At 41.4% G+C, this 16,251-nt stretch overlaps 2 protein-coding genes and 2 non-coding genes across 4 annotated transcripts in view; 3 read left to right on the forward strand and 1 right to left on the reverse strand.

Annotated features, from left to right (window-relative positions):
- The first annotated feature begins 1,847 nt into the window (after nt 1-1,847).
- LOC149286598 (protein transport protein Sec61 subunit gamma) lies at nt 1,848-3,142 on the forward strand. Its single transcript, XM_089493830.1, has 3 exons — nt 1,848-1,882; nt 2,493-2,591; nt 3,036-3,142. The coding sequence occupies exons 2-3, from the start codon at nt 2,498-2,500 to the stop codon at nt 3,140-3,142; spliced, it is 201 nt and encodes a 66-aa protein (XP_089349956.1). The 5' UTR covers nt 1,848-1,882; nt 2,493-2,497.
- A 2,053-nt stretch (nt 3,143-5,195) lies between these two features.
- LOC149286599 (thiamine pyrophosphokinase 1-like) overlaps nt 5,196-16,251 on the reverse strand; it is a 161,478-nt gene continuing 150,422 nt past the window's right edge. Inside the window, exon 7 of the mRNA XM_089493821.1 lies at nt 5,196-5,323. Coding sequence (XP_089349947.1) covers nt 5,196-5,323 — 128 coding nt within the window. The remainder of the gene's footprint in view (nt 5,324-16,251) is intronic.
- Nucleotides 15,477-15,549, forward strand: TRNAK-UUU (transfer RNA lysine (anticodon UUU)). The gene has a single exon. It is a non-coding gene; the product is annotated as a tRNA-Lys (tRNA).
- TRNAK-UUU (transfer RNA lysine (anticodon UUU)) lies at nt 16,078-16,150 on the forward strand. The gene has a single exon. It is a non-coding gene; the product is annotated as a tRNA-Lys (tRNA).

Here is a 16,251-nt window from a genome sequence, read left to right on the forward strand (position 1 = left end):
GACATCAACAAGGCATTTTCGTCCTCACAACTCCCGCTCACTGGATATTTTCTCTTTTTCGGACCATTCTGTGTAAACCCTAGAGATGGTTGTGCGTGAAAATCCCAGTAGATCAGCAGTTTATGAAATATTCAGACCAGCACAAACAATCATGCCACATTCAAAGTCACTTAAATCCCCTTTCTTCCCCACATTCTGATGCTCGGTTTGAACTTCAGCAAGTTTTCTTGACCACATCTACATACCAAAATGCATTGAGTTGCTGACATGTTATTGGCTGATTAGCTATTTGCCAATAGAGGGGAATTCTCTCTGACAGCCGGAAGATGTATGCTCGATGGACGCAGACGACCCCCACTGCTAACCGCACCTCCTTCTGGCTGCAGCGAAAGTTGCCTACGCGAATCGCGTAGACATCTACCTGCTGTTCCGACTACACACTAAGGACTCGGAGTCCTTGGGGGGGGGAGTGTTAAATGGGGGGCATAAGGCATTTCTGAAGGCAGAGTGCTCAATGAAATGTGTTTTAACCCCTTTAATGCCACTCTGCCTCCAGAAATGCCTTTTAACCCTCTATATGCCATTCTGCCTCCTGAAATAGGGAGGGAATAAGGCATTTCTGGAGGCAGAGTGGCACATAGGGGGTCAAAAGGCATATCATGGGGCACAGTGGCATATAGAGGGTTAAAAGGCATACCATGGGGCACAGTGGCATTTAGAGGGTATAAAGCATTTCTGGGGCAGAGTGGCAAGCCTGGGGGCAGATGTGCATAACTGTGGGGCAGGTTGGAAAATAAAAGGAAACAAAAAAATATATATATTTTTCTCAATCATAGCTTTTATTAAAAAAATAGTTTACATAAATTTACATTTACTAGTAAAACTTTTTTTCCTATAGGGTCGTCTTATATTCAGGCTTTGTTTCCTAAATTAATATTCAGATTTTGGGGGGTCATCTTATAATAGAGCAAACACGGTAGCGTCTAACGCATATACCGGTGTATGTATGCATGTGTATATATGACTGGAAGCGGTTGTAATATGGCCGGGTGCTACCAATCCAAAAAATATATACAGCAAATAAAGTTGATGCACTCAGCATGTCTTCTTTAAAATGTATTAACTTGAGAAATCTTCTTGAGAAAGGCTCATTGAGAGCCGAAACGTTGGACCTTCACCAAGTTAATACATTTTATAAAAAGAAGACCCGCTGAGTGCATCAACTTTAGTTGCTGTATATATATATATATATATCTATATATATCTATATATATACATGGTGTGTCCCAGAATGGCAGAATTAAAATGTTGTCATCCAAGTATTGTTTAACCCTTCCAAGTGTGGTGACTGCCACTGTAAACTAGATAAATACCGCAAATCCTAATAAGTAATACATATATTAATAATATTGACGAGAATTACTATGATGACACACTTATTCATTATCTTTAGCATCGCCAGCTCAGCACAAGCTAAAACCTCCCTATGCAGTAAAAAGAAACTACCACTAGGTCGCCTAACACGCACTCCCTACATTCCAGCGGTCTGCTTACATCCGGCTTTTCTTTAACAATTCTATAGTTCCAATTCAAACTGACAAAACTTTATATCTGCAGTGATTGCGCGAGGACCCATTTTTCTGGAGACCATGTTTCGGTACAACAGGCTCTTTAGGCTTCGCTAAAATGGCGCCTGTAGCGGAGAGGCGGAAGTAAAGCTGGTTTCCTGTTTTGGGAACATTACGAGTTCCGGCTTTAAATCTACGTCGCCTTCCGCTGACGTCAGTCTTACGGGAAGCAAAAGCTGCTCTCGTTAGTGCTACGTGTCCTAGTGCGAAGTGGTGGGTAGTCTTGCAGCAGTCGGTTGTGCCATCTCCATCGAGTGAGTATATCTTCACACTGCTGGGATTCACCGGTTGTACTTCATAGCGCGTATTAATATATACGAGGAGAGCTCACCGTTTGTGCTACTTTATTCATTTATTTAGAAGTGTATTTTTGTGTATTTTATAAGCGGCCCTGTATTTCTGTAATATGTTTTTTTTTTACCCCTGTATGAATATAATTTTAATGCTTATCAAATTTAGTTTTTATATATTATGTAAATTAGGGAGGCCCTGTGATTAGGAACACTGTATTTTGATGTAATTGCTTCATTAACAGTTTGTATGGTTCTTGTTGCCAATAATCGGTTTAGAATTATATATCATATATATATATATATGTTAACCTGGATTTAGTTTTTCTTTAGCTTTTATACATGTATCCCATTTTTTATGGTGCTTATTTTGTAAATGATGCATCAGTAGTTGTTACGGGTCACTAAATGTGGCCGTTTGCTGTAGTATATGTTTATTATGGCTATATTCTAGAACCAAATTTATAGAGTTTTTTTTAAAAACAATGTTTAAATGTGTTTGTTTTTCTAAATAATATGTGTTAAGAAAATTGCCTGTAAGGGTAATTCCTTATGCATGTTTTATTTCTTCCAGACATCATGGACCAAGTAATGCAATTTGTTGAGCCCAGCCGCCAGTTTGTGAAGGATTCTATAAGGCTAGTAAAGAGGTGTACAAAGCCAGACAGAAAAGGTATGTTCGCTTTGAGGTTATAAGAAACAAACTGTAAATATCCCACAATGGTCTATAGAAGAATGTATTATTGCTGTACTACAGCCTACTGGGATTTGATAGCTTTTAGGCCTAAATCTACCCAGATAGACCAGTTACCTGCAGGGACGGTGGCTGTTCACCCACCTTTTGGTGCTATGTCTCCTCCAGATGTGAGTTGTCATATACTGTGTCCAGTTTAGCTAGAACCTCTCTCAGCTTTTACTTTGTATTTCTTTTTAATATTTGTTTTTCACTCCTTATATCACAGTAAAGTAAAACACAATGGGAAATCTTACTATTTTTATTCGTTGTAGATGACCATTTGAATTTTTTGTTAAGGCAAATTCAGCTGGGAGGATTTCACTCCCTTAGTACAGTAAAACTTCCCTTACATTATTTTCTAACGTGTCTATTTTTTTTCAGAATTTCAGAAGATTGCAATGGCAACTGCGATTGGGTTCGCAATTATGGGATTCATTGGCTTTTTCGTAAAGTTAATCCATATCCCAATCAACAACATCATTGTGTAAGGCAATCTTCCTTAACTCTATAAAGAAAAAGCTATATAGTATATCTTTGATGCAACAAAATGTATTTATGGAATGTTTTGCACTGATTACCAAAGGGTAAATCTTGTACGTCTTTTGCCAGCAAGATTATTAGTAAACCTAGAAACACATGAATGTAGTTACCGCAAGTTCTTTCCATCCCACCAAGAGGATTTGTATCGTGTATTTTTTCATTTCATACCATTGAGGTACTTGGTGCTGTTAACAGGTACTGGTCCTGAAGTAAAGACCAGATTTTGAAATGGTTTACTTGATGATGGAGGCAACATCTTGCATTATACTTAGAATCTGGCAGTGTCCTCAGATATTCCATGAGTTTGTATAATTAATAAAATGCAAAGTAGGCAAGTGATATTGAAGTATTGCTATAGAAAATTAGCAGCAAAGATTATTAAATTTTGTTAATTGTAATCTAATATTTGCTCAAAGCCATGCACATCTCTTTAAATCATTGTAAGTTTGGCTGTTGAAGAAATTCAATTTTTTTGTTTTATTTACAGTGGAAGCTAATTACCTTGGTTCCCGTGGTCTTGACTGCAAAGCAATGGAAATGTGTTAACGGACAAGAGTTTTTGTTTAATGTATATTTTTTATTTGGCCTGGTTCATGTAATAAAACTCAAAAGTTTATCTAGTGGTCATGGTGATTTGCCTTTGGGTAGTTTTGTTACTACTTGGTATAAGACACTCTTTGTGAGTTATTGAAAATGTTTTGTGTGGTCACAGTGTGAACTGGTTAACACATTCTACCCTGCACTGTTAGAATGTCACACTGTATAGCAGTATGAGCTTAGTACATGCTCTTACAATAAATCATTGCATGAAGCAAGGGCAGGTTCACATAAAACACTGCATTTCTGCCTCTAGGGAAGTGTTGGTATAACAATGAAACCGAGATTACAAAGACCACATTTATATTAACAAAAAAATAAAAAAATGTGCCTATTGCATTTGTTCATGTACACATTTATACAGGGGGTGCTAGACTTGAGCAAAAATCCTAGCTTCAGGAGTGTTCATTTGGTAAGGTTTGTGGAGTAGGTAGAGCTTCAATTCACCAGCTTCACTGTTCAAATCAAGGGCCAACTCTTAAATGTGTAATGCATAGTTACATCTGGGAGATTTAATTGGCACCCCAATGACTATATAAATGCTTTTGTCACAAACTGGTCATGGTGTTGGCATATTGCACCACACACACACTTATTCTTTAGATAGCTTTATGGACATTTCAAGACTTTCATTACTTTGCATGTTCACATTTAAACATGTTATCCAGATACTGTATAATGCAGTTTGACCAATTAACCCCAACTAATTTTTTTTTTAATCATGGTTACTTTCCTTGTTTGGTTACCTAACAAATAGAACAATTATATTTTTCTGTGCCTTTGTATTGCTTTGAGGTTATGGAATCAGTAATAATGACTAGCAAATGGGCACAGGCAGCCTCCTGACTGGTAGAAAACACTCATGGTTTTCTCAGACCTCATGTGCTATGTAGTTTTAAAATACTTTTTACCCTTGCTGCTTTTCTACTTACCAAAACAAGAATGGGTGATAAAAGGCCTGGTAAGCCATCTCTGAATGGGGACCTTATTAGCAGATGTGTGTGTTAGACATATATTGCATCTGTATTACCTATTTACATTGAATACATTTGGAATGTATGTATGCCTTTCTGGGTGCTGAAAGTGTATTGGGCACAAAGTGGAATAGTTGGTGCTAGCTGCTTTTCTATTTTTGTGTAGTACAGGACCAGAGCACCATATATACGACTATTATTGGTAGGTGCTACCATTCCCGACGGCCACCAACTGTAGAAGTCACTCATAACTAGGCTGATTATTTAATGCATTTGTACCATAATGTTGAAGCCATAATCTAGTTTATTACTGCATTTTTTTTGTTTTTCCTACAAAACGGCACAGGCACATTAAATTACCTTTTTATTCTATAAAGGTATTAGATGCAGTTACTCATGAAATGTTTGTCCATTTTTTTTCTTTCACTTTTTATTCCTTCTCAGTCGTAATACCCATAGTCCAAATCAAAGGATTGTCTGTTTCCACTGTCACAATGCCTGAACCATCATATGCATTTGATGTGCTGACCAGACTTCCAAACCTCAACACACCGGCAGCTAAAAAAAAAAAAAAAGACGGATACAAATAGGTTACCTTTCAGCTTCAGGTTATTGTTTTGTGAATGCCTTTTGTACTACAACCTACTGAACTAGATTTAAACCTTCGACTAGGCATACAGGACATGTGTTCAATAGTAATAAAATGTTTCATAACTTTTAAATTGGTCTTTGATGGCATTGCCAAGTGTTTTAATGCAATCCTGAAAATCTGTTCTTCTGGCCCTATAGGAGTACATTAAATTTAAGCAGTTTTTAGGTTAATACAAAAGAAGCAAACATAAGCACTGGACTATTGTGTTCTAGAACTATTGTAAATACCATTTCCTTCGCCGTACTAAAATACATCCACCATCAATATCCAACTGGAGACAAGCAGAATGCATCCCTCTAAAGTATTTGTAAACGCCGTTCTTGCTTGAAACCCTCATACCCATTAGACTTGGGCACGTGGACCAAAAGCACCGGTAGAGGGTGTGGATGGCAGCTTCACCCTTTTTGCACAATCACTCCAGGAGGCCATGTTAACAGAGCAGGTAGCGAGGACAAGTGCATGAAGAAAGGAGACAGAAGAACAAGAAGAGGAGCTGTGGAAAAGAAGACAGGGACATGGAAGTGGTTGGCTGAAAAGGAAGGGAGACAGACAGAGTGTAAAAGCATGTGTGAGAAAGAATTCTCACCTGGGAATTCCTTTTCCTTGTCCATTTCCAAGGTGGCACATGAGAAGAGAAGGCTCCGCCTACCAGGTAGGGCAGGAAATACTATAAAAAAAAAAAAGAGACCTCCCCCTTCCTCCCCAGTGTGGTTAAAAAGAAGGACAATAGACAAGCAAAAGTAAATTTAATGGGTGGGAGTAAAAGTGTGCCACCTTGGAAATGGACAAGGAAAAGGAATTCTCAGGTAAGAATTCTCACTTTCCTTGCCATTCCAGGTGGCACATGAGAAGAATTAGCGAGATAGGGAGGGAAGGATTCCAGTCTGCAGGACACGACGACCAAATTGAGACCCGTCAGAGAGATGAAGATTCAGCTTGTAGTGCCTTACGAACGTATGAATCGACCTCCAGGTCGCTGCCTTGCAAATGAGAGATGGATTCAGCCCAGGAAGTCGAGACGGATCTGGTTGAGTGTGCCTTCAGGTCGGAGGGAGGTACTCTACCCGCGGAGATGTAACATAATGTGATTGCGTCCTTAAGCCAGCAGTTTATGGAAGCCCTGGACACTGCTCTGCCCTTGCAGGTCCCCGCAAAGGACAGGAAGAGAGCATTGGATTTCTTCCAGGCAGACATACGCGAGAGATAAGACAGGATACACCTCCGCAGGTCTAGCGAGTGGAGTTCCAGCTCCATGGGATTCTTGGGATCCGGACATAAAGTAGGTAAGATGATCTCCTGATCCGAATGGAAAGGTGAGACAACTTTAGGGAGAAACTCTGGTGGTAAACGGAGGATAATGCAGTCCGGCAGAATCCTGAGAAAAAGGTTCCACTCTGGAGAGAGCCTGGCGCTCACTCACCCTCCTAGCGGAAGTGAGGGCTACTAGAAGGACAACCTTGTAGGTGAGCAGCTTTAGAGAGGTATCCTCTAGAGGCTCAAAAGGAGACGTGGTGAGTTGGTGCAACACGAGGTTAAGGTCCCAAGGTGGAACCGACAGACGGAGCCTAGGGCGAAGTCTGCACATCCCCTTAGAAAATCTGGAGATCCAGGGATGGGAAGCCAGATTGGAATCCAAGAAGTTGCTGAGAGCTGAGATCTGGACCTTGATAGTAGCAGGTTGTAACCCCTTATCAAAGCCGTCTTGTAAAAAGCACAGAACCGGATGGATGGAGAGGATACTTCGTGCCCATTGCACCAGGTGATGAACGTTTCCCAAACCTTCTGATATTTAGCAGCCGTAGTTTTCTTGCGGCTGGAGAGAATCATTTCCACTACTGACGAAGTTAATCCCCTTGAGGTCAGGATCTCCCTTTCAGAAGCCATGCTGAGAGGTTGAGCCGGAAGGGATCTGGGTGGAGAACAGGGCCTTGAACGAGAATATCCTTTACCTGAGGAAGAAGAATGGGCTCGTCTACGACCAGGTTGGTAAAGTCCGAAAACCAGATTCTTCGAGGCCAGAAAGGAACAACCAGGATGACACTTTGAGGGTTTTCCCAAATCTTCCAGAGCACTCTGGAGATAAGGGGAAGCGGAGGAAAAACATACACGAGATCGAAGTCCCAGGTCTGCGAGAGTGATTCTAGGGCTCGGGGACGACCGACTGGAGAGAGAGAAAAAAACTCCTTTACCTGTTTGTTTAGGTGTGTGGCCATCAGGTCTATCTGAGGAGTACCCCATTTCTTTGTGATGAAGGCGAAGACCCTTTTGTTTAAGGACCATTCTCCCGGAAGTACTGAGTTCCTGCTGAGATAATCCGCCTCCTGATTCAGTGAACCCTTGAGATGAACCGCTGATGGACTTGTGCCGCAGGATTGGAGACCAGAACCTTAGAGCCCTCCAGACCGCTAGCAGTTCTAGAAAATTGATGTGCAGGTCTGATTCCCGAGGAGACCAAGTTCCCTGGGTAATATTGCTTCCCATAACAGCACCCCAGCCTCTCAAACTGGCATCGGTGGAAATTACCACCCAGTCTCTCGTCAGCCAAGAATCTTTCACAGGGGCTCTCTTGGCAGTCAGCCACCATCGGAGTGACTCCGGAGAAAGTCGGACCTTCTTGCGAAAGGACATCCTGGAGCGATCTCAGTGATCCAGCAGAAACTGTTGAAGAGGTCTTGAGTGAGCAAGTGCCCAGGGAACTGCCGAGATGGAGGAGGTCATTAGACCGAGCAAAGACATGATGGCTCTGATGGACACTGACTTGTTCGTTAGGACCGCGTGTGTGAATTCCCTCAATCTTAGGATCTTGTCCTGAGGGAGAAACCTCTTCTGTACGTGTGAATCGAGGATCATTCCCAGAAAGGTACGGCGTCTGTTTGGAAGCAACTGTGACTTGAGTCTGTTTACTAGCCATCCTGCTTTACCGTCCCTGCCTCTTCCTCTTCCTCTCTGGAATCTTCCTCTTGCGTAGGGTTTACCCTGAAAGGACTGGTAGTCTTGATTGGAGGTTGAGGGCCTGTAGGACTCTCTGTCTCTTGGAGCTCTGTAATAATTCGACCTGAAACGAGGTGGTCCTTTCCTCTGAGGTAACCAGTGCTTGTCCCCCGTGGTGGATTCTAGGATCGTGTCGAGATCGCTGCCGAAGAGGTGGCTCTGGAACGGAATGCTGCACAGCTTGTGTTTAGAGGCATTATCTGCAGACCACGACTTAAGCCAGAGAGCTCGCCTAGAAACCGCTGAAAGCGCAGTGGCTTTAGCAGACGTACGGACTGATTCAATGGAGGCATCGGAGACTAAATCAACTGCTAAGCAGGTGTCGGACAGGTTTCTTGCGACCTGCTCAGTCCCTGGAATAGCTGCAAGGTCTTCCACCGCCTGTTGGAGCCAGATTTTAATGGCTCTAGAAGTTGACGCCATAGCGATAGCCGGACGAAAGTTCGCCGCTGCTGCTTCAAAAGACCTTTTGGCGGCATTCTCCGCCCTCCGGTTCGTGGGGTCTTTGAAATGGGACACGTCCGCCAACGGAATGGCTGTTTTTTTCGTGGCCTTTGCTACTGCGGTGTCGACTTTCGGGACTTCCCAGGCCTCAGAATTCTTATTATCGAAAGGAAAAAGCTTCTTGGTTCTGGAGGATGTGAAGAATCTCCTGTCAGAATATTTCCACTGCTCCGTGATAATGGCAGAAAGTGAATCGTGGACTGGAAAGGTCTGCGGTTTCCTAGAGTGACCCTGAAAAGGATCTGGTTTTGCAACTGGTCTGTCATCCTGTAGATTCAGAGTAGATCTGACTGCAGAGATGAGTTTCCCTGTTTCTTCGACTGGAAAGAAAAAGGTTTCTTCCTTAATCTCGCCGTCCTCATCAGAAGACTGTGGGTCATTCGACTGGTAGTCATATTCAGAAAAAGGGGCCGAATAATCTTCCGGGTTATCTGGGAGATAATTTGGTGGACACTGCTGGTAAGATTGTTGCTGGGGTACAGGTGCCTGAGAGGAGCTTGCCATGGCTCGAAAACAGTCAAAGGTAGACTGAAGTTCCCCCTTCAACCAGGAGGTAAATTCCGTCGTGGAAACTTCTTTAGCAGGAGTTGCACGTTTTGGCCGAAGGGTCATGCAGGGTCTTTTTGCAGGATGAGCAGGCTTTGTGTTTCGTCTTTCCCACAGATTTCCTATGTGGGGAGGCTTCAGGAGGGATATCCTGATTTTTATCTGACATGACTGAGGAGAAAAAACATAAGCTGTAACCGCAGAAAACAATGGCATAGGCAACGTAAAACTTCTTCCAAGCCAAGAGGGCAACACCTACTTGAAATGGCAGTAAATAATCCTCAGGCACAGGCAGGCACAATAGCAGAGAAGTAGATACAATACTACAGCACAGAAACGAAGAGCAAGGAAAGATCTTTCCCATTCTGGCGTTTTATACAGAGGCATTTAGGTGCCCAGGACCGGAAACCTCACATCCGGAAATTCCCAGCCAATTGACCTCTCATGACCCCGGGTCGCTGCACCGGAAGTGGAGTATGAACGAGTGCCGAGAAACCGGCACAGCCGGTTAGAGGTCTCCTCCTGCCGTGCCACACTCTGAGGATTCCCCGGGACGGAGTGAACCGGAGCCCGAGGATACACATCCCAGTGAGCCCCCTGGGCTGTGGGCAGAGCCGAACGAGGGATGAGCCTCGTGTGCGTTGCCGCGATAAACGCGGAGTTGCAGCCTCCGAGGCTGCTGCACGAACCCTGGATCCACACGGGACCTCTGCCGGGTATCAACAAGGACGCCCCCCCCGGGGCTCCGAGAAAATAAAAAAAAGGAAGTAGAGGTAAGCTTCAGCCTAACCACTACCTGGGTAGGGCAGGAAACAACACTGGGGAGGAAGGGGGAGGTCTCCTTTTTTTATAGTATTTCCTGTCCTACCTGCTAGGTGGAGCCTTCTCTTCTCATGTGCCACCTGGAATGGCAAGGAAAAAACAATATAATCTAAAAACAAGCTTCTGAGGCGCTTTCCTTCAAATGATAGGAGCTGATTTTTTGATGCTTAAGGTTGGGAATGTTTTCAGCACTTCAGCTATACTGTTATTTTACTAGACACATGCAGCTTTATTTTGAAGCTATAACAAATGGGTTCAGAATCATATACTTCTAAAAAGCAGAAGGCCTAAGCTATTTCACAAGGGACATTGTTTTGGCATTTTTCGACACCATTTTCAATTCTGCTAAGAATTAATTTAAAGGTATACACTCACTGGCCACTTTATTAGGTACACCTGTTCAATTGCTTGTTAACACAAAAAGTTAGTCTGCCAATCACAACGCAGCAACTCAATGCATTTAGGCATGTAGAGGTGGTCAAGACAAACCGAGCATCAGAATGGGGGATTTAAGTGACTTTGAACATGGCATGGTTGTATTTCAGAAACTGCTGATCTACTGGGATGTTCATGCACAACCATCTCTAGGGTTTACAGAGAATGGTCCGTAAAAGAGAAAATATCCAGTGAGCGGCAGTTGTGTGGATGAAAATGCCTTGTTGATGTCAGAGGTCAGAGGAGAATGGGCAGACTGAATCTACGTTTAAACAAGACAGTATATGAAATCTCTCTGTGTAGTCCACTGTGATAGAAGAAGGCTTGGCAACACCTTTGGTATTACATAAAAATACGAACTGGCAATAAATGGTAAAGCTTATTTCACCTTTTGTCTCACCAGTTACCTGCTATGTATTTTCTTATTCTACCACTAGGTGGAACTGTTAATCTTTTAAAATTGCTTCATTCTGAACAAAATGAACATAAATAGACTGTGATATATAGAAAAGAACAAAGACTATGATGGGGATTTATCAAAGAAACTCTAAGTCACTGTACCTCATGGGAACTCACATTTCCTGACACTGACCTTAAAGGTAGCTCGGCTTATCCTTATGCTAAGAAAACTGTGATGAGTAATCCCAGACCAGAGTCTCCTTTTTCCTGTTAGAAGTGAGATTATCTGAATGTATCAGTTTTTTCCATACTGATATTAGTTTTGAATACAACTATATATTTAATAATATATCAATTGTGTCCCTTGTTAAATATGTTAAATATTCTATAACAGACTATGTTTTATCAATATTGTGAACATTGTAACGTGTCTGTATATCAGGGCCGGCCCTACAATGGAGCCGAGTGGCCCCAGGCGGCACTTTTGAAGGGGCGGCACTTTGCTCAATATGGGCTATATATAGTATATCAGAAACTTTCATACAGCCTCCCTCTCTCTTAGTATGTCTGGGCAGCAGAATGTAAGCAGGTGGGCGAAAGGCCAATTCAAGCAGAAGACTGCAAGTACTATGTGGTAGCTTATAGTTGGCTAGGGGGTCACACAAGGAGGCCATGTATCATATTTGGGGGAAGGGCTCCCTTCGAAATACCATGGATTGGAAATAATGATTACCGTAACTTCGGTCTGTCTGAAACAACATTCAGAAGCAGATACTTGCTTAATATTACTTTGCCTCTGTGTTCTAGACTTCACCTACATTTAGTGGGCTGTAAAATCTAATTACAGTAAAAAAAACTACCCTAAAACCTTTTGAATCCACATTAGTAAACAACTGTAATCAATTTACATTGGCTAATACCTTCCTAGTTCTTGTCTATGACATCAGTGTCCTCCACCGTGATCATACCTACCTTAGTTATGTGTTTTAAAATAATAAGCACAATAAAATAAGCATGATTTAAATAAAGCCATGATTTCTAACTAAACTTAAGTCACATCTTAGCACAGATCTTAGTTTTTGAGATCATGCCGAAAACCAGAAAGACCACACCACTTTCCTCCTGTGTCATCTGGTGCCATCAGAGCATGTGAATAAAAGGTAATGTGTCATTTTTTCAACTAGGGTGTTCTGTAAAAATATACAATTCAAAACCACCAAACAGAACCCAAAAGTAAGACTTTCTACATTCTGACAATTAAACGCACTTATGTTTTATTCAGAGATGGGTTTTTTTCACACAAGTTGTTATTTATGTGAAGGAGAGAAAAAAAAGAATGTCTGCCAATTTTGGAAAATGATGGCAATTTACAAAATGTGAAGATACAGTTGCCAATTTAATGGGCAGGTGCATTCTCGTTAGGAAACCAATTCTGCCTTCTGGTGCACAATTCTCAATTTAGTTTCTAGAGACAAAACTCAACAGATCAAACCATTAAAACGATAAAAGTCTTAGTTCTGTAATGCTGAACAAAACACAATATGAAAAAGAAATTGTAAAAGAAGAAAATTAGTTTGCTTCTGGATATGAACATTATTTGAACTCTCAAATTAGGGTTATTCTTATTCAAAGATAATTAAAAATATGTCAGTATGTTTATCCTTCTTAACATGTCACCTTTGACTTACCTTCACGGGGAGCTGCAGCTTTCAACGGAGGAAATCCTAGTAGCACCTCCAGACGCCATTTTTATCTTGGTATGAAGGCTATTTAAATCGTTCAGTAGGTTTCATTTTTGCTTCTTATAGAGTCTCCCTGTAGCTTCTATGGGCTTTTGTAATTATTTAGCATACTCCTGTATTTTGACTCCTGGCTTGCCTCTGATTACTCTGCCTGATCCTTACATTGACCTCGGCTTGTTTTGGACTCCGCTTTTACTACTCCCCCGTTTTTGAACTTGGCCTGTCTGACCCTGGCTCTTCATTTTTGGTTCCTTGCTGGTTGTCCGTACCTGAAGCCCTGCACTGAGGATACTCCTCCTGTGGTTACATAACAATACTTATTCAAAACTATATATCCATATAGGACATACAAAATGTTAATACCTAGCACCAAACTTTTATCTGTAAAGTACTTAAGGGTACCTAAATGTTCATGTGTAAACACAAATCCCTAAAATCCAAATGGGAATATAGTTCTTCTTAAAATAAGTAACGCATGGCTACTTCTAGTCTGTCAAGACATACTATGGCAGAGACCCCCCAAAATTCACAATTCCCTGTTGAGTAGCCAACTCAGGATGGGTTTTTTGCCCACTAAAGTAATAAAGGCTATCAAGTTGGAGATACATGGAACAGAAGAAAAGTAACAAGTAAACAGGACAAACTAACAATCTGTAAGTTTCTGGTGCCGGCATCAGAAAAAGTACTCAGACAAAAAATCATTAATTTCTAACGATAATTTGTTTTCCCTTAGTCCTAACGGCAGCACAAGAGGGGTATTATTGCCCCTGTGAACAATTAATGATTACACAATTAAATAAGCAAATAACCCCCTTTACCCCCTATAAAGGGAACTCCACCCCTAACCACAGTGTGCTATAACAAGAATAATAAAAAAAATATAAGAGGGAGGGATATTAGTGTGATGCCATTAGGACTAAGGGAAAACAAATTATCGTTAGAAATTAACGATTCCCTTACGTCCTAACTTGCAGCACAAGAGGGGAAGTAGCTAGATTACCTATGAGGGAGGGTCTTCCGGCTGAACGACGTTCAGAACAGACCGCCCAAAGGCAGGGTCTTCCGAACGTCTTAAATTTAGCCTATAATGGCTTATAAAAGTGGAATTAGAACTCCAGGAGGCTGCAGCACAAATATGTTGAAGAGGGATGAGGCCCCTCTCAGCAGCCGAGGTAGGTACCGCTCTGGTAGAGTGAGCGCGGACAAAGGCGGGAGGAGGCAAGCCTTGAGCTAAGAAGGATTCTCTGATGGCTTCCTCTATCCACCTGAAAATGCAAGTGAAGGATAACACACAAAGCCAAAGATAGACAGGAGACTCTAGGAAGGCTCCCCCCCTGGAAGTGACATCAGACGCTACAAAAGAAAATCAGGAATCCAAGTAAGAACAAACTTTCTATGGGATTACTACTGCTACTGAGGGAAAAGAAATGGATTCCTCCCCCTCAGCAGCTAAAACGAGTACAGGGAGGCATAGAGAAACTCCAGAACATCACAGACTAGATCAGCAGACATGAAGATAAGCAGCTGGGAGGAGATATCCAAACCAGTCAGGTATAGATCCAGCACAAACACACAGATAATGCTGGGTGAAATGAGGCCGTCCTGCAGCACAGCAGGGCAGCAGATAAAACTAGGATACACAATCCAAACAGGAGGGCACCTGAAAAAAGTAAAATAAAGGTTAGCAAGCTAACACAAGGTCTCACACAGAGACCACCACCACCTGTCCCAATATGTCCAAAGGACAGAAAAAAAGCACACTGTGGTTAGGGGTGGAGTTCCCTTTATAAGGGGGGGGGTAAAGAGAGTTAATTGTTTATTTAATTGTGTAAATCATTAATTTTCCACCTGTCCTAATTGTTCACAGGGGCAGTAATACCCCTCTTGTGCTGCCAGTTAGGACGTAAGGGAATACTAATCTGACGTTGGTAAGCAAGTCTACAGACACTCAAATAATAAGCATCTTGAACAAAACAAAAGATATGTGTCTGTTTCTACATTAATCTAACAAATATTTACACTTTAGGCAATGCTGTGATTTAAACAATAGAATATATTTCGATAATCTATTTAATACCTAGGAACCTATATCCCCCATTAGACATAATATCCTTCTTCAGTGTTGTATTTGGTTTGATCTTCCTCTAGACTGTTGATTATAGGCAAAGCCTATAACATAATTATTAATGATAAGAAGTACAGAACAACAGACATAACCTCTAGCATTCAACACATACTGTGTAATAAAAGATAATGACGAATCAGTAGCCTCATTAAAATCCTGCAAAGTGGATTAATGGCTTAAATATGCCGAATCAGCAGAGATGCATATTTCCTATTTGGATAAATCCACCTCACGGTTAAATTTATTATTTTAAGGTCTGCAAAGTCAGCAGGTGCAATCTTTGTGGATGTTTTGTCAAGAATTATCCAGGTGCACTCTTTATGCTGCAAAAACGGCAGGGCAAAGCTACATTTAACAAAATGCTCATGAAGGTTAGCACTTAAAGGCATACATCAGTGCTACAAATTTAGAAATGGTAATAATACACCAATATGTCTATACAATGGCAGATACTCAAACTCATGGTTCAAAGATGGTGTCAACACATGCAACAGAGCCCGGATAGCTCAGTCGGTAGAGCATCAGACTTTTAATCTGAGGGTCCAGGGTTCAAGTCCCTGTTCGGGCGGCTCTCTTTTGAACCAAACACAAGTCCATACTGCATTCAACATTATCTCCTAATTATTAACAATCTTTAATACAACTTAAAAGTTTAGGAGGCAAAAAGATTTTTCGGGTAAATGTCAGAAAATTTGTTTTTTTCCAATTTTTCATCATATTTTGTTTTTATGGGAAATTAGATAATATGATCAAACAAATGGTATCTGTAGAAAGCCTTTCTTTTCTTCAAAAAAACAACATATAACTTGTGTGGGTACACTAAATGAGTGAGGAGAAAATTACATCTAAACACGAGCACCGCAAACGTGTTAAAACAGCCTCGGTCCCAAAGGGTACAAAAAGTAAAACACAGCCTGGTCCTTAAGGGGTTAAAAAAAAAGTTTCAGTGCAACTATATACCACATTGAATGTAACCACATAATTACTAACAATGCTTAATACACTTTGTAGTCCATTCCCCAGGAGTGATATATGTTTAAGGCTAACACAATCATTCTTCTCTCAGAGTTGAATGATCTGGAACAGCTTGTAAAGAGCCTGGATAGCTCAGTCAGTAGAGCATCAGACTTTTAATTTGAGGGTCCAGGGTTCAAGTCCCTGTTTGGGCGGCTTGCTTTTGTCTCAAACACAAAGTTGTAATTTATAAAAAAATTATAAAAATACTCTCAATGTATCAGCTTGAATTCAGTTACTCCTGACATAGTCTGAT

The sequence above is a fragment of the Sceloporus occidentalis genome, unplaced genomic scaffold (genome assembly GCF_023333645.1).
Source record: "Sceloporus occidentalis isolate IW3139 unplaced genomic scaffold, rSceOcc1.0.p SCAF_67, whole genome shotgun sequence".
Taxonomy (NCBI): domain Eukaryota; kingdom Metazoa; phylum Chordata; class Lepidosauria; order Squamata; family Phrynosomatidae; genus Sceloporus; species Sceloporus occidentalis.